Source organism: Oncorhynchus mykiss, chromosome 26, assembly GCF_013265735.2.
Source record: "Oncorhynchus mykiss isolate Arlee chromosome 26, USDA_OmykA_1.1, whole genome shotgun sequence".
NCBI lineage: Eukaryota > Metazoa > Chordata > Actinopteri > Salmoniformes > Salmonidae > Oncorhynchus > Oncorhynchus mykiss.
Window position 1 is genome coordinate 7,646,684 of NC_048590.1, and position 26,660 is coordinate 7,673,343.

Below are 26,660 nucleotides of genomic sequence, written 5' to 3' on the forward strand. Positions count from 1 at the left end.
GATCAGCTCACACTAATGTCAAAGGTCAGGATAGATATTGTAATTTATCAGTGTAGTAACAAAAACCCCACCAAGTGACCCATGTGACCCCCAAACTGGTCACACCCCTCTTGTTAGTGGAGAGACTTTTCTATTTTTCACAGCTAATTTCCTGCAATTCTACACATTTTGACATGCCTTGTGTGTTCATATGATACCTGAGTGACTCAACAAAATTAATGGGTGGGTGGGTGGGGGGGGGGCACTGGGGTTGAGGCCTCTGGTCATGTGATCTGGATGACGACTAGATTTCAGATGGGTAAGTTAGGCTAACCAGCTATCTAGCTAACATGACAAGTAGTTAATCAACTGGACATTTCAGACAGGTTATAAACAGCTCTATAAGACCTGTCTGTGAATGACATAACAAGAGGGGGAAAAACTGCTCAAACACAACCACATTTCAAAATTGAACCTTGTACATTTTCCTACATCAGGCAATTCAATCAAACTTTTATTATTTTATCAAATATCTCTTAATAACCAGGGTTTGGGGTCCAGTCAATTCATAGAGTAAACAAAATTAGAAATGTTCCCCTTTTTAAAATGCATTGAAGAGAATTGGAATGTCTGTGTACTTCCTGAATTGAAATGGAATTGACCACAAGCCTGCTTAGTGACTCATAAATAGTATAACATGTCAGAATTTGTATCCACATACTTTACACACTGTAATAAGGTTATTACATTACATTTCATACTGTTTTATTTTCTAACGACGTAAATAAAAATACACACGTCCTCCATTTGTTTAGTATTCAGGAGATGTGTTCTCCGTCCAAACTTTTTTCTGTGGTAAAAAAAAACATATGTCCACATTTTAAATAGTATTTGTTTTTTTCCCTCATTAGTAAAACTCATAAAATCTTTCCCAAGGACTTGATGGATTCGCTCTCGGAACGATCATTAAAAGATACCAAGTTAAAAAGTATTGTATCCAACTTGATCCCCTTCTTGTGGTACTTCATGGAAATTGTCTTTATATATTGAATAAATCACAATATATTGAAAGGAACATCTCCCCATAGTGTGATGGAAGCCACATGATGTAGACACACACTTATCCAAAACGGGTAATTCCCTCCAATCTGTGTGAACTCATGTCCATGTTCCAGAATCCCACTCTGGGATCACCATAAGCAGGTTTTCCCATGATGATGGAAACTCCATTTCTCTTCCCGGCTGGGGTATGTTCTTCAGAGCGGGCAGTTCGTACTGGACATCTTCAGATACCTTCCTGTTTTACTCTGTTTTCTTCTGTTCTGTGCCTTTAACACAGATATCCTCTCCCTATATAATATAACCCAGATATCCTCTCCCTATAGACTATAACCTAGATATCCTCTCCCTATAGAATATAACCTAGATATCCTCCTGCCTATAGACTATAACCCAGATATCCTCCTGCCTATAGACTATAACCCAGATATCCTCTCCCCATAGAATATAACCCAGATATCCTCTCCCTATAGACTAGGTAATATATCCTCCTGATATCCTCCTGCCTATAGAATATAACCCAGATATCCTCTCCCTATAGAATATAACCCAGATATCCTCTCCCTATAGAATATAACCCAGATATCATCTCCCTATAGAATATAACCCAGATATCCTCTCCCTATAGAATATAACCCAGATATCCTCTCCCTATTGAATTCACCCAGATATCCTCTCCCTATTGGACATAACCCAGATATCATCTCCCTATAGAATATAACCCAGATATCCTCTCCCTATAGACTATAACCCAGATATCCTCCTGCCTATAGAATATAACCCAGATATCCTCTCCCTATAGAATATAATCCAGATATCCTCTCCCTATAGAATATAACCCAGATATCCTCCTGCCTATAGAATATAACCCAGATATCCTCTCCCTATAGAATATAACCCAGATATCCTCTCCCCATAGACTGTAACCCAGATATCATCTCCCTATAGAATATAACCCAGATATCCTCTCCCTATAGAATATAACCCAGATATCCTCTCCCTATTGAATTCACCCAGATATCCTCTCCCTATAGAATATAACCCAGATATCCTCTCCCTATTGAATTCACCCAGATATCCTCTCCCTATTGGAAATAACCCAGATATCATCTCCCTATAGAATATAACCCAGATATCCTCTCCCTATAGAATATAACCCAGATATCTTCTCCCTATAGAATATAACCCAGATATCCTCTCCCTATAGAATATAACCTAGATATCCTCTCCCTATAGACTATAACCTAGATATCCTCTCCCTATAGAATATAACCTAGATATCCTCTCCCTATAGACTATAACCCAGATATCCTCCTGCCTATAGACTATAACCCAGATATCCTCTCCCCATAGAATATAACCCAGATATCCTCTCCCTATAGACTAGGTAATATATCCTCCTGATATCCTCCTGCCTATAGAATATAACCCAGATATCCTCTCCCTATAGAATATAACCCAGATATCCTCTCCCTATAGAATATAACCCAGATATCCTCTCCCTATTGAATTCACCCAGATATCCTCTCCCTATTGGACATAACCCAGATATCATCTCCCTATAGAATATAACCCAGATATCCTCTCCCTATAGACTATAACCCAGATATCCTCCTGCCTATAGAATATAACCCAGATATCCTCTCCCTATAGAATATAACCCAGATATCCTCTCCCTATAGAATATAACCCAGATATCCTCCTGCCTATAGAATATAACCCAGATATCCTCTCCCTATAGAATATAACCCAGATATCCTCTCCCCATAGACTGTAACCCAGATATCATCTCCCTATAGAATTTAACCCAGATATCCTCTCCCTATAGAATATAACCCAGATATCCTCTCCCTATTGAATTCACCCAGATATCCTCTCCCTATAGAATATAACCCAGATATCCTCTCCCTATTGAATTCACCCAGATATCCTCTCCCTATTGGAAATAACCCAGATATCATCTCCCTATAGAATATAACCCAGATATCCTCTCCCTATAGAATATAACCCAGATATCTTCTCCCTATAGAATATAACCCAGATATCCTCTCCCTATAGAATATAACCTAGATATCCTCTCCCTATAGACTATAACCTAGATATCCTCTCCCTATAGAATATAACCTAGATATCCTCTCCCTATAGACTATAACCCAGATACCCTCCTGCCTATAGAATATAACCCAGATATCATCTCCCTATAGAATATAACCCAGATATCATCTCCCTATAGAATATAACCCAGATATCCTCTCCCTATAGAATATAACCCAGATATCCTCTCCCTATAGACTATAACCCAGATATCCTCTCCCTATAGAATATAACCCAGATATCCTCTCCCTATAGAATATAACCCAGATATCCTCTCCCTATTGAATTCACCCAGATATCCTCTCCCTATTGGAAATAACCCAGATATCATCTCCCTATAGAATATAACCCAGATATCCTCTCCCTATAGACTATAACCCAGATATCCTCCTGCCTATAGAATATAACCCAGATATCCTCTCCCTATAGAATATAACCCAGATATCCTCTCCCTATAGAATATAACCCAGATATCCTCCTGCCTATAGAATATAACCCAGATATCCTCTCCCTATAGAATATAACCCAGATATCCTCTCCCCATAGACTGTAACCCAGATATCATCTCCCTATAGAATATAACCCAGATATCCTCTCCCTATAGAATATAACCCAGATATCCTCTCCCTATTGAATTCACCCAGATATCCTCTCCCTATTGGAAATAACCCAGATATCCTCTCCCTATAGAATATAACCCAGATATCCTCCTGCCTATAGAATATAACCCAGATATCCTCTCCCTATAGAATATAACCCAGATATCCTCTCCCTATAGAATATAACCCAGATATCCTCTCCCTGTAGAATATAACCCAGATATCCTCTCCCTATAGACTATAACCTAGATATCCTCTCCCTTTGGAATATAACCCAGATATCCTCCTGCCTATAGAATATAACCCAGATATCATCTCCCTATAGAATATAACCCATATATCATCTCCCTATAGAATATAACCCAGATATCATCTCCCTATAGAATATAACCCAGATATCCTCTCCCTATAGAATATAACCCAGATATCCTCTCCCTATTGAATATAACCTAGATATCCTCTCCCTATTGAATATAACCCAGATATCCTCTCCCTATAGAATATAACCCAGATATCCTCTCAACCCTCCTTCTCTTTTTCCTCTTTAGCAGCTGAATCAGACTCTCCATGGCTCTCCTGGTTCCCATGGCCACCATCGATCTCTGTCTGACTAGACATGCTCCTGTCTCCCCCCTCCACCTCCTCCATGTCCAACACCTCCTCCTCAGTCTCCTCTTCCTGACCCAGAGTATCCGGGATGATCTCCACCTCGATCCCAGACGCATCCTCGTTCTCCTTAAACCACACTGACTTCCCTCCTTCCTTCCTTCCCCCCTTGGCGAGGATGGACCTCACCCCGTCCTTGTCTCCTCCTTCTACTCTCCCACCCCCCATAGCAGGGCTGCAGGCCGGGCTGGGCTTGGCGTTGTGGTTGGCGTACAGGCCGCAGAAGCCACAATGGCGGTCGCTCCGGCGTCGCTCCAGGGGGATGGCTCTGCCTCTGTCCCCAGGGACGGTAGCACCTCGGCCCCTCTTGTCTACCGGCTCTGGGCGTCTGGGTCTGCAGCGCAGGGCATCACCCTCGGTACCCTGGTAGCCATCGTTGGTGTACTGCAAGGTGTCTTTGGGTCTCCCTTGGGGCCTTGTCATCTTCAGACATGGAGCCAGACACTACAGACAAGACAGAAGACAGGACAGCAACCATGTTAAATCTGTCAAGTACAAGGATCACAGGATACGAGATGCATGTGTTGTGTGTATATCATTTGGTTGAATAAATAGTAACAAAATAAATAATACAAGTAGATAAATAGTCATAAATAATAGCAATAAAGATGTCCTACGAGTTAAAAACTGAAGCACTAGAGAGAGGAGTAGAGAGAGAGAGAGAGAGAGAGAAAGCTGTCATTTACGCACAAGTTAATGAACCATTGATCTCTAGGCATAGTTCAATGTCACAGATGCTTCTGCCTTCCCATAGCGTTAGGTTCATTTATTCTGCTTTAACACACAGAGAGCCCTTCTGTGAAGCACTACTCATAAATATTCAGTGAAACTGTTCAATTCAATCAGGATAAATGCCTTGTTCACAGGCCTTCTAATCAGCGTCTAATCCTATCCAGGGTTATTGAACCAGCCATCACTACTCCATCCAACAACCCCGGCTAGCCTGCTAACCTGATCTCAGATCTGTTTGTTAAGTCCTGCCAAGGTGTTGGCAAGACAACACAAACAGTGCTGACACTAGGTTACTTTCCTGTTAGGGCACAGGCCGTCTCAAAAACGCTAGCAGGACAGGACTTTCACCAAGTGTCATGCTGCGGGACTTCCTCAATACCAGCATTCCACTGGGAGAAACCCACATGAAGGGCCTTCCTACTGGTGATTACTAGTGGGGGAAACTCATCTATCGTCTCTGACTTCTCCCACATACTGACCTCTGATGTCACATTCCACTGGGAGAAACCCACATGAAGGGCCTTCCTACTGGTGATTACTAGTGGGGGAAACTCATCTATCGTCTCTGACTTCTCCCACATACTGACCTCTGATGTCACATACTAAGGAAATTACCTCCATAACAATTTTGGCAGTTGAATACAACAATAAAACATTATTCATGAAAATAAATAATCTATTAATATGTTTTTTGCGCACTGTAATTAGTTTGCGTGTCTGAAAGCTGTGCTGTTAGTTTATGGTTGATGCTGCTTGTTTGCCATTAGCCAATCGGCATGCTCAACGAGTTTTAAGCACATCAACGAATACAACTCGTTGGTCCCAGTTTACAAGTAGTATTATCAGAGTTTCCCACTTGTCATGAACGCAGCATCAGTTCTGAGCTGAACTCACAGAATGGTGCTGACCTCAGTTATCTTATCCAGGTTGGCGCCTCCTTTCTTCAGGCGGGAGATCAGGAAGCCAATCACGATGAAGCAGAGAACCAAGATGGCTGCCATGACCAATCCCAGAAGAGCCATGTCCCCCGCCCGGTACCCTGCCCCCGAGGGCAAAGGAACCGCCACAGCTGTAGAGGGTCAGAGGTCAGGGAAAATAATAGTCAAGGCAACCAGTCCAGATATTAATCAATCAAGTTATCAACCAACCAATCAATATATTAATCAATCAATCAATCAAGTTATCAACCAACTAATCAATATATTAATCAATCAATCAATCCAGCCGTTACAGCAGACAATGGCTTTAATATGGAGAGTACAGATCCTACTGTTGGTAGGAGTAGATTATCACCATAGTATATTAATACAGGCTTTAATATGGAGAGTACAGATCCTACTGTTGGTTGGAGTAGATCATCTGAACAATCAGTCATCAAGGGCTCATTTCCCTTTGCTGTGAGTTAATCTTCCCTTGTGGTGCTGTGTGAAAGTCTTACCTGGTATAACCAGGACAGAGAGGGCCGCTGTACCAAACTCCCCTGTAGACGGGTCCATAGCACGAATCTACACACACATCACAAGGAAAAATACAATATTATAATTTCTCGGAATGTCTCTGCAACCCCCCAGCATTAACCAAAACATTTGTCAAAAGACTTATAGTAGTCTAGTAAAAGGCAGGTAACCACTCAGGTGAAGAGCGAAGGACGCTGCCTTCACAACCCTCTTCAGAAGAACAATGAGGCAGGTAACCACTCACCTGGAGAGCGAAGGACTCTGTCTTCACAACCCTCTTCAGAAGAACAATGAGGCAGGTAACCACTCACCTGCAGAGCGAAGGACTCTGCCTTCACAACCCTCTTCAGAAGAACAATGAGGCAGGTAACCACTCACCTGGAGAGCGAAGGACTCTGCCTTCACAACCCTCTCCAGATGAACAATGAGGCAGGTAACCACTCACCTGCAGAGCGAAGGACTCTGCCTTCACAACCCTCTTCAGAAGAACAATGAGGCAGGTAACCACTCACCTGCAGAGCGAAGGACTCTGCCTTCACAACCCTCTTCAGAAGAACAATGAGGCAGGTAACCACTCACCTGGAGAGCGAAGGACTCTGCCTTCACAACCCTCTTCAGAAGAACAATGAGGCAGGTAACCACTCACCTGCAGAGCGAAGGACTCTGTCTTCACAACCCTCTTCAGAAGAACAATGAGGCAGGTAACCACTCACCTGCAGAGTGAAGGACTCTGCCTTCACATCCCTCTTCAGAAGAACAATGAGGCAGGTAACCACTCACCTGCAGAGCGAAGGACTCTGCCTTCACAACACTCTTCAGAAGAACAATGGGGCAGGTAACCACTCGCCTGGAGAGCGAATGACTCTGCCTTCACAACCCTCTTCAGAAGAACAATGAGACAGGTAACCACTCACCTGGAGAGCGAAGGACTCTGCCTTCACAACCCTCTTCAGAAGAACAATGAGGCAGGTAACCACTCACCTGCAGAGCGAAGGAATCTGTCTTCACAACCCTCTTGAGAAGAACAATGAGGCAGGTAACCACTCACCTGGAGAGCGAAGGACTCTGCCTTCACAACCCTCTTCAGAAGAACAATGAGGCAGGTAACCACTCACCTGCAGAGCGAAGGACTCTGTCTTCACAACCCTCTTCAGAAGAACAATGGGGCAGGTAACCACTCACCTGCAGAGCGAAGGACTCTGCCTTCACAACCCTCTTCAGAAGAACAATGAGGCAGGTAACCACTCACCTGCAGAGCGAAGGACTCTGCCTTCACAACCCTCTTCAGAAGAACAATGAGGCAGGTAACCACTCACCTGGAGAGCGAAGGACTCTGTCTTCACGATCCTCTTCAGAAGAACAAATCCTTCGTTTGTCACGTTGACATAACTGCTGTACTGCACCTCATATCTTATGTCTGGGTTTACACCCTAAAACACACACACACAAGCTGATTAAAGTTGTGTGTCAGTGTTTCAAATCCCACACAGAACAGAAGCGTAGCTACCCACAATTGCAGGTAATTGTGTCATTTCTAGGACTTTCACGGTGCCAGACGAGTATGTCTCTACTGTATATGAGACGTGACATTACATTTAGAGGTCCCATGAACAAACACAGACTGAGATTGTAAGACAAGTGTCTGCTAAAATGATTCAAATGTAAATGTTGATCCCTTTTGACTCTTACGGTGGCAAAGTCCTCGTCTCTGGCCCTGACCGTGAAGGGTCTGTTGGAGGTTCTGTCTCGTAGGATCATGGTCTCTGGGACTGAGTTACTGTAGATGTAACCTTCATAACGCTCCTTCTCAAACCGCGGAGGGTTCCTGCTCTTCCTCAGCACCTCGATGGTGACCTGAGTCACCGCAAACTGGTCCCTGTTGGTAACCTGGGAGGCCTGGGAGAGATGGGAGAGATTGGAGAGATGGGAGAGATGGCGAGATGGGAGAGAGGGAGAGATGGGAGAGATTGGAGAGATGGAGAGATGGGAGATTGGAGAGATGGAGAGAGGGAGAGATGGGAGAGAGGGAGAGATGGGAGAGATGGAAGAGATGGAGAGATGGGAGAGAGGGAGAGATGGGAGAGAGGGAGAGATGGGAGAGAGGGAGAGAGGGAGAGATTTGAGAGATGGAGAGAGGGAGAGATGGGAGAGAGGGAGAGATGGGAGAGAGGGAGAGATGGAAGAAAGGGAGAGATGGGAGAGATTGGAGAGATGGAAGAGAGGAAGAGATGGAGAGATGGGAGAGATTGGAGAGATGGAGAGAGGGAGAGATGGAAGAGATGGAGAGATAGGAGAGAGTATTGTCCATCTCCAGTCCCCGAGGGCCTAGTGTCTGCAGGTTATCACTCCGCCCCCTTGTGATTAAGGTCATTGATTGGTTAGGAACTCCTGTTGTGGAAATTCTAACCTAGTGAGAAAGACTTTGTTAATTCTTCAAACAGTTTACCTTTATTTAATAAGAATTGCAGTAATGTAGCTGGTCGATCCCAACACTCTGAAGTGTGCTGCCGAGAGCTCAATCATACAGAGAATACAGAGGCCTTTTACAGCAAAGATACAACCCCTTGGTCTATATGACAAACAACAGATGTGTGGAATGGGTCAGAAGGTGAGGCTTGGTCTATGAGAAAGGAGCCAGATAGCATTTGCTGTGAAGACTGTTCAAATTGTATAGAAACCAGGGTTTGGCCCCATCATGATCTCACTATTTATAAAGGCAACATCTAATGGACTCTATGTGCCATTAACACAAACCTTTTTTTATTTAAGTAGGCAAGTCAGCTATGACCACATTCTTATTTACAATGACGGCCTAGGAACAGTGGGTTAACTGCCTTGTTCAGGGGCAGAACAACAGATTTTTACCTTGTCAGCTCATGGATTCAATCTAGCAACCTTTTGGTTACTGGTCCAACGATCTAACCACTAGTCTACCTGCTGCCCACAAAACTTGTTCTAGTTCCTGAGTATCATCATTATCATCAAAATGTCATTTGGTAACGCATATACGTTGGCCAAATAGATGAGGATCAGATTCCCTCTCAGGATCAGAGGGTTCCTCCTCTCCATTCAGCAGGGACATGATGAGAAGAACCTGGTCTTAGGGGCCAAACCCTGCTTTCTATACAATTGGAACAGTCTTCACAACAAACGCTATCTGGCTGGGGGGGATACTGTTCCAATCGTATAGAAAGAAGGGTTAGTTACAACCTGGGGAATAGTTACAGGGGAGAGAAGAGGAGATTAATGAACCAATTGTGAGCTGGGGATGATTAGGTGACCATGATGGTATGAAGGCCATTGGGAATTTAGTCAGGACACCGGGGTTATCACGCCTACTCTTATGATAAGTGCCATGGTATCTTTAGTGACCACAGAGCGTCAGGACACCTGTTTAACGTCCCATCTGAAAGACGGCACCCTACACAGGGCAATGTCCCCAATCACTGCCCTGGGGTATAGGGATATATTTTCTTAGACCAGAGGAAAGAGTGCCACCTTCTGGCCCTCCAGCACCACTTCCAGCAGCATCTGGACTCCCATCCAGGGACCAACCCTGCTTAGCTTCAGAAGCAAGCCAGCAACATCTGGTCACCCATCCAGGGACTGACCAGGACCAACCCTGCTTAGCTTCAGAAGCAAGCCAGCAGCATCTGGTCTCCCATCCAGGGACCGACCAGGACCAACCCTGCTTAGCTTCAGAAGCAAGCCAGCAGCACCTGGTCTCCCATCCAGGGACCGACCAGGACCAACCCCGCTTAGCTTCAGAAGCAAGCCAGCAGCATCTGGTCTCCCATCCAGGGACCAACCAGGACCAACCCTGCTTAGTTTCAGAAGCAAGCCAGCAGTGGGATGCAGGGTGGAAAGCAGGGTGGTATGCAGGGTGGTATGCTGGTGGTATGCTGGGTGGTATGCAGGGTGGTATGCAGGGTGGTATGCTGGGTGGTATGCAGGGTGGTATGCAGGGTGATATGCATGGTGGGATGCAGGGTGGTATGCAGGGTGGTATGCAGGGTGGTATGCTGGGTGGTATGCTGGGTGGTATGCAGGGTGGTATGCTGGGTGGTATGCAGGGTGGTATGCAGGGTGGTATGTCTCCTGTGACAGACTGTTCATATAAATACCAAATAGCATGACCAGCACACGCAAGATTTAGTTCTGGGTTTCCAGATTACTATGTGAAAAACTAGATAAACTATGTGAAAAACTAGATAAACTATGTCATAAACTAGATAAACTATGTCATGAACTAGATAAACTATGTGAAAAACTAGATAAACTATGTCCTAAACTAGAATTCTTCTCAAACACAAATAAGATCGGATCAAGTCACCACAATGTATTTTATATTAGTGACTTTTAGAAATATATTTTAGAAAATGTATAGCTACTTTATGAACTACATGTTTATAAAAATGTAGTTTGAAACCCAAAATGATGTTCTAGTAAGATGATCTCATTCATCATCTTTTGAAAAGATCCATGATCTGAAGATCAATTTCAATATTGAACACAATCAGAGCTTTCAATCGATTATATGCCAAAATAAGTAATTGAGTGCACAGATGGAAATGCAGATTGAAAAGACATCTCTTACCAGGACAGTGAGGGTTATTGGGCCTGCTATGTCTGCCGCTTTGGCCATGGAGATGTTTCCCGTCTCCTCATCGATCTGGAAGATGCTGCCTTCATTCCCTGGGAGGGGAAAGATACACAAACCGTGAAGTCAAGATCAGTCTGCTATGAGATACAGAGGAGGAACCGTGAAGTCAAGATCAGTCTGCTATGAGATACAGAGGAGAAACCGTGAAGTCAAGATCAGTCTGCTATGAGATACAGAGGAGGAACCGAGAAGTCAAGATCAGTCTGCTATGAGATACAGAGGAGAAACCGTGAAGTCAAGATCAGTCTGCTATGAGATACAGAGGAGGAACCGTGAAGTCAAGATCAGTCTGCTATGAGATACAGAGGAGAAACCGTGAAGTCAAGATCCGTCTGCTATGAGATACAGAGGAGCAACCAGTATGATGATATCTGATCAATTATGATATATTTTAATAATATAGAAAACTTTGTGGTCGTACGCACATCCTTATAAAAAACTTTGATGCTCAGCTGATAATGTAAAGAGAACAGGAAGTCCCTGACATTGTATATGCTCCCAATTACCACCTTTACTGGCAGCGTCTCCATCTTCATAAGGTAAAATACATCTTACTGTGAGGAGAACATTAAAACTAGATTACTGTTAGGAGAACATTAACACTAGATAACTGTGAGGAGAACATCAACACTAGATTACTGTGAGGAGAACATCAACACTAGATAACTGTGAGGAGAACATTAAAACTAGATTACTGTGAGGAGAACATCAACACTAGATTACTGTGAGGAGAACATTAAAACTAGATTACTGTGAGGAGAACATCAACACTAGATAACTGTGAGGAGAACATCAACACTAGATTACTGTGAGGAGAACATTAAAACTAGATTACTGTGAGGAGAACATCAACACTAGATTACTGTGAGGAGAACATTAAAACTAGATTGCTGTGAGGAGAACATCAACACTAGATAACTGTGAGGAGAACATCAACACTAGATTACTGTGAGGAGAACATCAACACTAGATTACTGTGAGGAGAACATCAACACTAGATAACTGTGAGGAGAACCTCAACACTAGATAACTGTGGGGAGAACATCAACACTAGATTACTGTGAGGAGAACATCAACACTAGATTACTGTGAGGAGAACATTAAAACTAGATTGCTGTGAGGAGAACATCAACACTAGATAACTGTGAGGAGAACATCAACACTAGATAACTGTGAGGAGAACATCAACACTAGATAACTGTGAGGAGAACATCAACACTAGATTACTGTGAGGAGAACATTAAAACTAGATTACTGTGAGGAGAACATCAACACTAGATTACTGTGAGGAGAACATTAAAACTAGATTGCTGTGAGGAGAACATCAACACTAGATTACTGTGAGGAGAACATCAACACTAGATTACTGTGAGGAGAACATCAACACTAGATTACTGTGAGGAGAACATCAACACTAGATTACTGTGAGGAGAACATCAACACTAGATTACTGTGAGGAGAACATCAACACTAGATTACTGTGAGGAGAACATCAACACTAGATAACTGTGAGGAGAACATCAACACTAGATAACTGTGAGGAGAACATCAACACTAGATAACTGTGAGGAGAACATCAACACTAGATTACTGTGAGGAGAACATCAACACTAGATTACTGTGAGGAGAACATCAACACTAGATAACTGTGGGGAGAACATCAACACTAGATAACTGTGGGGAGAACATAAAGACCTGTTGTACCTCTAAGTATCCTGTAGTTGATCATCTCACTCCTGTTTCTGTCTCCATCCTTGGCGTATAACGGACCAGGCTCCAGAGATAGAGCACCGTCCTGTGGACAACAACAGACCAGGGTTCAGAGATAGAGCACCGTCCTGTGGACAACAACAGACCAGGGTTCAGAGATAAAGCACCGTCCTGTGGACAACAACAGACCAGGGTTCAGAGATAGAGCACCGTCCTGTGGACAACAACAGACCAGGCTCCAGAGATAAAGCACCGTCCTGTGGACAACAACAGACCAGGGTTCAGAGTTAAAGCCCCGTCCTGTGGACAACAACAGACCAGGCTCCAGAGATAAAGCACCGTCCTGTGGACAACAACAGACCAGGGTTCAGAGATAAAGCACCGTCCTGTGGACAACAACAGACCAGGGTTCAGAGATAGAGCACCGTCCTGTGGACAACAACAGACCAGGCTCCAGAGATAAAGCACCGTCCTGTGGACAACAACAGACCAGGGTTCAGAGTTAAAGCCCCGTCCTGTGGACAACAACAGACCAGGCTCCAGAGATAAAGCACAGTCCTGTGGACAACAACAGACCAGGGTCCAGAGATAAAGCACAGTCCTGTGTCAACAGACCAGGGTTCAGAGATAAAGCACCGTCCTGTGGACAACGACAGACCAGGGTCCAGAGATAAAGCACCGTCCTGTGGACAACAACAGACCAGGGTCCAATACATACTGTATGTGAAATACTTGAGCTGCACCTGGTTGAGTTTGCCCTGTTTAATGGAACCAATTGAATAGTCCCAAAAGTGAAAACTCTTAAGCTAAATCAAATGCACCGCGATTTCTAAAATACACTATAAGTACTCTACAAGTGGATGTGGCACTTCTAGAAGATGTACGATGTGGACTACTGATGAAGGAGAACGGGTCAACTTTATCAACATGAAGAAGAGAAGTTCCACTCTCTGTTCAGGTACACAGATGTACTGTATCACACCTCTCTGTTCAGGTACACAGATATACTGTATCACACACCTCTCTGTTCAGGTACACAGATATACTGTATCACACCTCTCTGTTCAGGTACACAGATATACTGTATCACACACCTCTCTGTTCAGGTACACAGATATACTGTATCACACCTCTCTGTTCAGGTACACAGATATACTGTATCACACACCTCTCTCTGTTCAGGTACACAGATATACTGTATCACACACCTCTCTCTGTTCAGGTACACAGATATACTGTATCACACCTCTCTCTGTTCAGGTACACAGATATACTGTATCACACCTCTCTGTTCAGGTACACAGATATACTGTATCACACCTCTCTGTTCAGGTACACAGATATACTGTATCACACCTCTCTGTTCAGGTACACAGATATACTGTATCACACACCTCTCTCTGTTCAGGTACACAGATATACTGTATCACACCTCTCTCTGTTCAGGTACACAGATATACTGTATCACACACCTCTCTCTGTTCAGGTACACAGATATACTGTATCACACCTCTCTCTGTTCAGGTACACAGATATACTGTATCACACACCTCTCTCTGTTCAGGTACACAGATATACTGTATCACACACCTCTCTCTGTTCAGGTACACAGATATACTGTATCACACACCTCTCTCTGTTCAGGTACACAGATATACTGTATCACACCTCTCTGTTCAGGTACACAGATATACTGTATCACACCTCTCTCTGTTCAGGTACACAGATATACTGTATCACACACCTCTCTCTGTTCAGGTACACAGATATACTGTATCACACACCTCTCTCTGTTCAGGTACACAGATATACTGTATCACACACCTCTCTCTGTTAAATTACACAGATATACTGTAACACACACCTCTTTCTCTGTGAGGTTGACCTTTGCCTTGTAGCCGGAGCTGACACACAGTTTGGCTATCCCCAGGTTGGTTCTGACACAGGGCTGGAACCACGGTGGACGGTTGTCAACGTCCTTCACGTTAACCGTGATGGTCACCACGGCAGTGAACGAAGGCTCGCCGGACTCAGAAACGTTATACGTGTCCTGGGAAATGGAATTAATAGATTGTCAAGGAAGGTCAAAGGGCATTGAGCTGAGGACAGCAGATCCTGGTTCTCTACTGTAGGATTATGTTATTTTACAGATTCTAGTATATTTCTGGAATACTTTACAGATTCTAGTATGTTTATTGAATACTTTACAGATTCTAGTACATTAATTGAATATTTTACAGATTCTAGTATATTTATTGAATACTTTACAGATTCTAGTATATTAATTGAATATTTTACAGATTATAGTATATTTCTTGAATACTTTACAGATTCTAGTATATTTATTGAATACTTTACATATTCTAGTATATTTATTGAATACTTTACATATTCTAGTATATTTCTTGAATACTTTACATATTCTAGTATATTTCTTGAATACTTTACAGATTCTAGTATATTTCTTGAATACTTTACAGATTCTAGTATATTTCTTGAATACTTTACAGATTCTAGTAAATTTCTTGAATATTTTACAGATTCTAGTATATTTCTAGAATACTTTACAGATTCTAGTATATTTATTGAATACTTCACAGATTCTAGTATATTTCTTGAATACTTTACAGATTCTAGTATATTTCTTGAATATTTTACAGATTCTAGTATATTTCTGGAATACTTCACAGATTCTAGTATATTTATTGAATACTTTACAGATTCTAGTATATTTCTAGAATACTTTACAGATTCTAGTATATTTATTGAATACTTTACAGATTCTAGTATATTTATTGAATACTTTACAGATTCTAGTATATTTATTGAATACTTGGTAATCCCATTTGACATAAACAGTAGGGCAGAATGTAAACAACAGTATACCTGTACATGTAAGACCAGGGAGATCTTTTGGACGGAGTCGTAGTCGATGATGTTTTGCACCAGTATGTTGGGGGTGTTGGCATTCTCCAGTCGTAGATACCTGTTCTGGTGACACCAACAATGACAAACTTGTTTAATCTTCTAACTGCTGAGCAATGATTTGACTGAACCTTTATTTATACCAGGTTTGTCTTGTTGAGATAAAAAAAAATATCTATCTATTTTTCAGGAGAGACCTGGACCAAGACAGCAGCATCAACAGATCAGTGATAGTGTTCATCTGTGATGGAGGGAATGTCTTACCGTGGCTGACTCTAAACGATAGTACAGTGGCTCAGAGTCAATGTCTGTGGCCTCTATCCGACCAACACTGGTGTTCACAGGAGTCAGCTGTGGGAGAGAGAGGGCTCAGAGTCAATGTCTGTGGCCTCTATCCAACCAACACTGGTGTTCACAGGAGTCAGCTGTGAGAGAGAGGGCTCAGAGTCAATGTCTGTGGCCTCTATCCGACCAACACTGGTGTTCACAGGAGTCAGCTGTGGGAGAGAGAGAGCTCAGAATCAATGTCTGTGGCCTCTATCCGACCAACACTGGTGTTCACAGGAGTCAGCTGTGGGAGAGAGAGGGAGGGCTCAGAGTCAATGTCTGTGGCCTCTATCCGACCAACACTGGTGTTCACAGGAGTCAGCTGTGAGAGAGAGAGGGCTCAGAGTCAATGTCTGTGGCCTCTATCCAACCAACACTGGTGTTCACAGGAGTCAGCTGTGGGAGAGAGAGGGAGGGCTCAGAGTCAATGTCTGTGGCCTCTATCCGACCAACACTGGTGTTCACAGGAGTCAGCTGTGGGAGAGAGAGGGCTCAGAGTCAATGTCTGTGGCCTCTATCCGACAAACACTGGTGTTCACAGGAGTCAGCTGTGGGAGAGAGAGAGCTCAGAATCAAGGTCTGTGGCCTCTATCCGACCAACACTGGTGTTCACAGGAGTCAACTGTGGGAGAGAGAGGGAGGGCTCAGAGTCAATGTCTGTGGCCTCTATCCGACCAACACTGGTGTTCACAGGAGTCAGCTGTGGGAGAGAGAGGGCTCAGAGTCAATGTCTGTGGCCTCTATCCGACCAACACTGGTGTTCACAGGAGTCAGCTGTGGGAGAGAGAGGGCTCAGAGTCAACATATTATATTACAGTAAGTTACTTCATGGAAATGTACTGATATGGAAAGTTTATTCATACAAACTGATGTGGTATTGTATGAAGGGTGCAAGTAGTTAATTACTATTGTCATCATAACATAGTCACCATGGTATTGTTGGGCCCACGGAGAAGTGTCTAATGCTGTTAGGTACATAGTAAATAGAAGAAGGTCTCACCTCGTTCACCTGGAGAACGTAATGACTCTGAGCGAAGTTTGGAGGATTATCGTTCACATTTTCAATGAAAACTTCCACAGACACGTTCACCTTAGAAAAGAGTGAATCGTTACTAGTTGGCATTTTATAGAACCTACTTATTTTTTAGAGTTGAAGACTTGATGCAAAAGCATGTTGATATTTTACACATTGAACTTCTTCACCCATTGAGAGCAGAAATATGGTTTGACCTTTGACAGGCACAGCCCAGAAATAGAGAGACCAACTGATGCTTAGGATTCCAGAGCCCTATTCCCTATACAGTGTACTACTATAGACCAGAGCCCTATTCCCTATATAGTGGTACTACTATAGACCAGAGCCCTATTCCCTATATACTTTAGACCAGAGCCCTAAGGTACAATTTGGGACATAACCCATGACCATGAGACATGTCATCACTACTACTCACTGATCTGGAGCCAGTTCTGTTGCAGCGCACCCTGACCCACAGCCCCATGACCATGAGACATGTCATCCCTACTACTCACTGATCTGGAGCCAGTTCTGTTGCAGCGCACCCTGACCCACAGCCCCATGACCATGAGACATGTCATCACTACTACTCACTGATCTGGAGCCAGTTCTGTTGCAGCGCACCCTGACCCACAGAGCATCATCCACACGGGGCAGAGACTAGGAAACGGACACAAATGCAGCAGCTGTTATTTCACACCATAGACAGAATGCCTCGTTGTCCCTCCACCTTTCTTTTGACCTTTATTTTTTGTCAATGGAAAAATGACCTTTGACCCCTGTAACTGAGTCAGTTCATGGCAACGTTCCAGGCCAACTACTTTGCAGTCGGCCATGCAAGCCATATCTCACAACACTACCTGAACTTGTCCAAGAAGAAAACACAGTTTTAAAATAAATGCACTTTGTGACATGTTAAAAATGGCTATGGATGTTAAGGTCTGACGCTGTACGTATAAAGTATCTCAGAGTAGGAGTTCTGATCCAGGATCAGCACCCCCCCCCCCAGCTTGTATTCTTTGTATTCTACAAAGCAAAACGGATCCTAGATCAGCTTGATACATTGCCCCTAGAGCTCTCACCTCAAAGTCCAGTCCTCTCTTGGCGATGAGGTCCGTCCCCCGCAGGTAGAAAGCCTCCGCAGGGTTCTCCGTGACGGTCAGCTGAACATCATCACTACAGGTGATTCTGGCTACTAGAACATCCACAGTGCTGTTCTCTTTTATAGACACGGGGTCAGGAGAGACTGTACAGACTGAGAGAGATGTCAAACAGACACAGATACAGGGGTCAGGAGAAACTGTACAGACTGAGAGAGATGTCAAACAGACACAGATACAGGGGTCAGGAGAGACTGTACAGACTGAGAGAGATGTCAAACAGACACAGATACAGGGGTCAGGAGAAACTGTACAGACTGAGAGAGATGTCAAACAGACACAGATACAGGGGTCAGGAGAAACTGTACAGACTGAGAGAGATGTCAAACAGACACAGATACAGGGGTCAGGAGAAACTGTACAGACTGAGAGAGATGTCAAACAGAAACAGATACAGGGGTCAGGAGAGACTGTACAGACTGAGAGAGATGTCAAACAGACACAGATACAGGGGTCAGGAGAGACTGTACAGACTGAGAGAGATGTCAAACAGACACAGATACAGGGGTCAGGAGAAACTGTACAGACTGAGAGAGATGTCAAACAGACACAGATACAGGGGTCAGGAGAAACTGTACAGACTGAGAGAGATGTGAAACAGACACAGATACAGGGGTCAGGAGAAACTTTACAGACTGAGAGAGATGTGAAACAGAAACAGATACAGGGGTCAGGAGAAACTGTACAGACTGAGAGAGATGTCAAACAGACACAGATACACGGGGTCAGGAGAGACTGTACAGACTGAGAGAGATGTCAAACAGACACAGATACAGGGGTCAGGAGAGACTGTACAGACTGAGAGAGAGATGTCAAACAGACACAGATACAGGGGTCAGGAGAAACTGTACAGACTGAGAGAGATGTCAAACAGACACAGATACAGGGGTCAGGAGAAACTGTACAGACTGAGAGAGATGTGAAACAGACACAGATACAGGGGTCAGGAGAAACTTTACAGACTGAGAGAGATGTGAAACAGAAACAGATACAGGGGTCAGGAGAAACTGTACAGACTGAGAGAGATGTCAAACAGAAACAGATACAGGGGTCAGGAGAAACTGTACAGACTGAGAGAGATGTCAAACAGACACAGATACAGGGGTCAGGAGAAACTGTACAGACTGAGAGAGATGTCAAACAGAAACAGATACAGGGGTCAGGAGAAACTGTACAGACTGAGAGAGATGTGAAACAGACACAGATACAGGGGTCAGGAGAAACTTTACAGACTGAGAGAGATGTGAAACAGAAACAGATACAGGGGTCAGGAGAAACTGTACAGACTGAGAGAGATGTGAAACAGACACAGATACAGGGGTCAGGAGAAACTGTACAGACTGAGAGAGATGTCAAACAGACACAGGTACAGGGGTCAGGAGAAACTGTACATACTGAGAGAGATGTCAAACAGACACAGGTACAGGGGTCAGGAGAAACTGTACAGACTGAGAGAGATGTCAAACAGACACAGATACAGTGGTCAGGAGAAACTGTACAGACTGAGAGAGATGTCAAACAGACACAGATACAGGGGTCAGGAGAAACTGTACAGACTGAGAGAGATGTGAAACAGACACAGATACAGGGGTCAGGAGAAACTGTACATACTGAGAGAGATGTCAAACAGACACAGATACAGTGGTCAGGAGAAACTGTACATACTGAGAGAGATGTGAAACAGACACAGGTACAGGGGTCAGGAGAAACTCTACAGACTGAGAGAGATGTGAAACAGACACAGATACAGGGGTCAGGAGAAACTGTACAGACTGAGATAGATGTGAAACAGACACAGGTACAGGGGTCAGGAGAAACTTTACAGACTGAGAGAGATGTGAAACAGACACAGATACAGTGGTCAGGAGAAACTGTAGAGACTGAGAGAGATGTGAAACAGACACAGATACAGGGGTCAGGAGAAACTATACAGACTGAGAGATGTCAAACAGACACAGGTACAGGGGTCAGGAGAAACTGTACATACTGAGAGAGATGTCAAACAGACACAGATACAGGGGTCAGGAGAAACTGTACAGACTGAGAGAGAAGTCAAACAGACACAGATACAGGGGTCAGGAGAAACTGTACAGACTGAGAGAGATGTCAAACAGACACAGGTACAGGGGTCAGGAGAAACTGTACAGACTGAGAGAGATGTCAAACAGACACAGATACAGGGGTCAGGAGAAACTGTACAGACTGAGAGAGATGTGAAACAGACACAGATACAGGGGTCAGGAGAAACTGTACATACTGAGAGAGATGTCAAACAGACACAGATACAGTGGTCAGGAGAAACTGTACATACTGAGAGAGATGTGAAACAGACACAGATACAGTGGTCAGGAGAAACTGTACAGACTGAGAGAGATGTGAAACAGACACAGGTACAGGGTTCAGGAGAAACTGTACAGACTGAGAGAGATGTGAAACAGACACAGATACAGGGGTCAGGAGAAACTGTACATACTGAGAGAGATGTGAAACAGACACAGATACAGTGGTCAGGAGAAACTGTACAGACTGAGAGAGATGTGAAACAGACACAGATACAGTGGTCAGGAGAAACTGTACAGACTGAGAGAGATGTGAAACAGACACAGGTACAGGGGTCAGGAGAAACTGTACAGACTGAGAGATGTGATGATGAGAAAGGAGGTGAAACAGATACAGATTAAGGGTTGGGGTTCTATTTACATTCAGTTCATTCAGAAAGTACAAGACATTGGAATTGGCTGAATTTGAAAATGGATTGACCTCAGACATGCACACAAACAACAACAAACTATGGTGGAGGAAGTGTGTCTACAGATAGACTGTATTAATGGAGGTGTGGTGGAGGAGGCGTGTCTACAGATACACTGTATTAATGGAGGTGTGTCTATAGATACACTGTATTAATGGAGGTGTGGTGGAGGAGGTGTGTCTACAGATACACTGTATTAATGGAGGTGTGTCTACAGATACACTGTATTAATGGAGGTGTGGTGGAGGAGGCGTGTCTACAGATACACTGTATTAATGGAGGTGTGTCTATAGATACACTGTATTAATGAAGGTGTGGTGGAGGAGGCGTGTCTACAGATACACTGTATTAATGGAGGTGTGTCTATAGATACACTGTATTAATGAAGGTGTGGTGGAGGAGGTGTGTCTACAGATACACTGTATTAATGGAGGTGTGTCTACAGATACACTGTATTAATGAAGGTGTGGTGGAGGAGGTGTGTCTACAGATACACTTTATTAATGGAGGTGTGGTGGAGGAGGTGTGTCTACAGATACACTGCATTAATGAAGGTGTAGTGGAGGAGGTGTATCTACACTGTAGTAATGGAGGTGTAGTGGAGGAGGTGTATCTACACTGTATTAATGGAGGTGTAGTGGAGGAGGTGTATCTACACTGTATTCTGAACTCGACTTAATTCCCTCAGAATTCCACCACCTTTATGCGCCAGGAAACCATGAATAAGGTCTAGCGAACCTGTCAGTTCCAAGTGGAAAAATAATATATATTTTTTCTCTCTATATAAATAGCACCATTCCCCACGCACTGTAATTTACAACCTGATCAGAGCTATTGATAAGAGCTATTGATAAGAGCTATTGATAAGAGCTAGGTAAATGAGTAATCCGTTTGGACAATGGGATTGTAAATAGAAATGACACTTAGCTTTATAATTATTTTACCTAATAATCGCAAGAGACAAATGTGAAACCAGTCATATGGCAACAAACTGAAGCATTTCAACTTTCCCACAATAAAGTTTATGAAAGGCTGTGTCATTATGCAGAATTTAAATGACCTTTTAAAATGACCTTTTAACTTGCGGGGATCGGCACTCTCGAATGTCTTAATTATATATAGGCTACCCCGACTTTCTCTATCTCCTATTTCTATCACGTTAAATAATAGCCATTATCAGTATCGACAGTCTGTAGGCGTAATAAACACACTAAAATTAAACTGTTAGTTCCTTAATTTGGTATATAGCCGAGATTACCATTCCATTTAATTCCATTGTTTCGTTAACCTTCATTTGCCTCCTCTATGAACGCCGTCGTGGCTTTGTGGTTGTTGCTGAGGATCATTAGTAACGGAGGATGACGGACCCGTAGGCCCCGTAGGCGTTACCCGCAAGGTGGGAGACCCACGAGGTGTGGGTGCACACGCTCCTGTCATCGATGTCTATGTTTTATTTTGTATAATAAATCATTTTGAGAGTAACCCTCCAACAAGTCATTCATCAACATTTGTAATGTCCATATGTACTAGAGAGCTAAGTGTTTGTTTGTTTATTGGGCTTCAGGAATGTGACTGAAAAGGTGAAAATTAAAAAATGAACTGATTGAAAGTATAAGGGGATATCGGTGAATATAGGTCGTGGTCAAGACTACGACGGCGCCAGTGTTAATGAGCGGAGTTTACTCAGGTGTTCAACAGCGCATATCAGACCCAGAGCTTAATGCTTCATATGTAGTTCTTAATGAGTTTCAATTTAGAAAACAGATCTCTCCGCAGAAGCAAACAAATACAGGGAAGGTAAACAAAAACCTGCTTGATTGCCATAGCAACATCAGGGAACATGGGCAGAACGGAGTTGTTCTTCAAATACAGTAGTTATCTTCTATTCTGTACCATCTTTAATTAATTGAGCCTCGCATTCTCCTTAATTCCCGCTCCCAACACGTTACGGAAATAGATGAAGTCTATAGGAAGCTCTTGGGACAGGTCGTCTGGGTACTGGAAAGCCCATACATTTGCAGATGCGAACAGACCATCATCTTTAGCAGACAGTTTTGTTCATAGACAGTTTCGTTCATCATTTAGTTAACAGTTTCGTTCATAGGCTACTGGCGAACCGGAGTTTGAGTTGTGTGGTTACAATATCAACGGTCCCTTATCTCAGGTATATCTTGGCATCCATCATCCAACAATTCGTTTTAATTATGTGCAGCGCAATGGACATATAATTCCAGATGTCTCAGGAATGTCTGGGTTTGCAATACTCAGCATAGAAAACAGTTGGGTCGGCAATTTGGGCCGACAGGCCGTGGTGGATTAAATTGGATTTTAATTCAATTGAATTTAGCCCATTTGTTAAGGCTATTAGCCAGACAAAACCCGTGGAGTTCAACCATAAAAAGTGTCTGAAAGTACAGTATCCTCAAGCAGACTACTTCCCCCCTTATTGTTAGGCTATTTGAGATGTTACTTTGATAAGACGTTAATAAATACTGTGTATAGCTATAGATAGTACACTGCATAATGAAACAATCCCTAGTAAACTAGTGTTTTGAGGGTGACTGACTGTATTTTTTGTCATTAATTGACTGGTTCTACGCACAACAACGTTCTATTCAAGATGGGAGAGAGCGCGAGGACGGCTCATGTCATGTAGGTTCAGGTAGCCTATACAGGACAGTTGTATATCCTATGAAAAAAAAAAATATATATATATATATATAGCTGATAGCTGATCAGTATGCTGCTGCAACAAACATTTATTTTAGAATCTGCAATATTTCAATTCCGAACTTTATTGACTTAATAAGTAATTACATTATTGCCACTGTGTAGTGGTGTAAAGTACTTAAGTCGTGTTTTGGGGAATCTGTACTTTACTTTAATATTTTTTCTATTTTTTTACTACTTTTGCTTTTACTTCACTACAATCCTAAAGAAAATGCTGTACTTTTTACTCCATACATTTTCCCTGACACCCAAAAGTACGAGTTACAATTTGAGTGCTTAGCAGGACAGGAAAACGGTCCAATTCACACACTCATCAAGAGAACGTCCCTGGTCGTCCCTACTGCCTCTGATCTGGTTGATTCACTAAATATAAATGCTTCCTTTGTAAATGATGTCTAAGTGTTGGAGTGTGACCCTGGCTGCCAAAAATATATTTAAAAAAATAAAATTGTGCCGTCTGGTTTGCTAAATATCAGGAATTCGATGTATAGCAGTGACTTTTACTTTATACTTCTACTCAAGTATGACAATGCAGTACTTTTTCCACCTCTGTACTTAAGTACATTTCAAATCTGATACTGTTAGACTTTTAGTCAAGTAGTTTTTTACTAGGTTACTTTCACTTTTACTTGAGTCATTTTATATTAAAGTATCTTTACTGTTACTCAAGTATGACAATTTGAGTACTTGTTCCACCTCTGTCACCGGGCAACAGTCTAAAAATGTCAGCACTGGGACACCCTGTAGAGCTTCGTGAACTGTTAGGCTTTAAGAGAAAATGACGAACAAATAGGTCTACCAATAAACATTTACCCATTAGCTAAAACGAAGCTAAGCCTTGGCACCAAACAAGTCCTGTAATCGATTCGATTAGGCTGCGCAGCCGCATAGACATGTCGCAATTTCAGAACCATGGACAGCGATCAGCAGTCTACACCTTGCGGATGGAGGAAAGGAGCAGCGTTATGCCAGTGCATGTAGTCTATTTAAATCGTCATGGAACGGAGGGCAGACCAAGACGTAACAGTTTGAGCCTGACACACATGGGGCGATAGTTGGCTGTGCAATCACACAGTTCCATGGTTAGTGCAGGCAATAGACGACGGCATAGCCTACTATTGTACACTATTCACTATTCTCCCTATTCTAATTGTATATACACGAAGCGTCCAACATTACCATGGGTTAAATAACTATTTAAGGGGATGGCTTAAGATAAATGTACTGAAAACCCTTATCGAATTAAAACTCCACGAGAAAATATGTTGACCAGCAAGTTGTGAGGCTTTTCAGTTGTTGAATTTAGGTCTACGTTTATTTATTCAGCAAGCGCAAGGGAGCCACACCTGCAAAGCCCCGTTAATTACGCACCTTCATAAGGTAGGTCTGAACATCAGCTACGGAGAAGCGAGGAAGGAAGGGCGTGATGCGGCGGTTGACTCATAACCGCGTAACCCGCAGTCTCCGCGTTATCCGCGGCGCGGATGGGTTTAGGGTTATGGGATATTGTGTGTATGAAGGCCGGGTGGGTGGCGAGCGGGTTGAATAAAGAGAAAACAAAACCTTTTAAAAAAATCCATACATGTAGAATTATTGTGTAATTTATATCTATCTATAGGCTACATTGAGGTTTTTCGTTCATTATTTTAGGCTAACAGGCATTATCAGTAGCCTATTTAAGCCTAAACTTCAGCGCGCACCAAATAGCCTAATATCTTATTGCCAAATGCTTATGGGACGGGAATAAAAAGTTAATGTAGAGCCACAGAGGCTAAAAGAACAATGTCGGAGTTTAATTAAATAAGTGAAAAGCTGCGGAATGCAGAGTTAAACATAAAGAGTAGGGAGGCCCAGAACAGTAGTCTAATGTTATAGAAGAGAGGACCAGAACAGTAGTCTAATGGTATAGAAGAGAGGACCAGAACAGTAGTCTAATGGTATAGAAGAGAGGACCAGAACAGTAGTCTAATGTTATAGAAGAGAGGACCAGAACAGTAGTCTAATGTTATAGAAGAGAGGACCAGAACAGTAGTCTAATGTTATAGAAGAGAGGACCAGAACAGTAGTCTAATGTTATAGAAGAGAGGACCAGAACAGTAGTCTGATGTTATAGAAGAGAGGACCAGAACAGTAGTCTAATGTTATAGAAGAGAGGACCAGAACAGTAGTCTAATGGTATAGAAGAGAGGACCAGAACAGTAGTCTAATGTTATAGAAGAGAGGACCAGAACAGTAGTCTAATGTTATAGAAGAGAGGACCAGAACAGTAGTCTAATGTTATAGAAGAGAGGACCAGAACAGTAGTCTAATGTTATAGAAGAGAGGACCAGAACAGTAGTCTAATGTTATAGAAGAGAGGACCAGAGAAGTAGTCTAATGTTATAGTAGAGAGGACCAGAACAGTAGTCTAATGTTATAGAAGAGAGGACCAGAGAAGTAGTCTAATGTTATAGTAGAGAGGACCAGAACAGTAGTCTAATGTTATAGAAGAGAGGACCAGAGAAGTAGTCTAATGTTATAGAAGAGAGGACCAGAACAGTAGTCTAATGTTATAGAAGAGAGGACCAGAACAGTAGTCTAATGTTATAGTAGAGAGGACCAGAATACTAGTCTAATGTTATAGAAGAGAGGACCAGAATACTAGTCTAATGTTATAGAAGAGAGGACCAGAACAGTAGTCTACTGTTATAGAAGAGAGGACCAGAACAGTAGTCTAATGTTATAGAAGAGAGGACCAGAACAGTAGTCTGATGTTATAGAAGAGAGGACCAGAACAGTAGTCTAATGTTATAGAA

General features: G+C 42.9%; 1 protein-coding gene across 1 annotated transcript; it reads right to left on the reverse strand.

The window, feature by feature from the left end:
- Nucleotides 1-714: 714 nt before the first annotated feature.
- On the reverse strand, nucleotides 715-17,800 carry LOC118936603 (cadherin-related family member 5-like). The gene is made up of 12 exons (XM_036964044.1): nucleotides 17,663-17,800; nucleotides 17,212-17,301; nucleotides 16,149-16,235; nucleotides 15,846-15,950; nucleotides 14,824-15,009; nucleotides 12,954-13,044; nucleotides 11,184-11,281; nucleotides 8,276-8,482; nucleotides 7,903-8,016; nucleotides 6,568-6,634; nucleotides 6,038-6,198; nucleotides 715-4,841 (listed from the first exon to the last, which is right to left on the reverse strand). Exons 1-12 carry the CDS (start codon nucleotides 17,726-17,728, stop codon nucleotides 4,251-4,253), a joined length of 1,863 nt encoding a protein of 620 aa, XP_036819939.1. The 5' UTR covers nucleotides 17,729-17,800; the 3' UTR covers nucleotides 715-4,250.
- Between the last annotated feature and the right edge of the window lie 8,860 nt (nucleotides 17,801-26,660).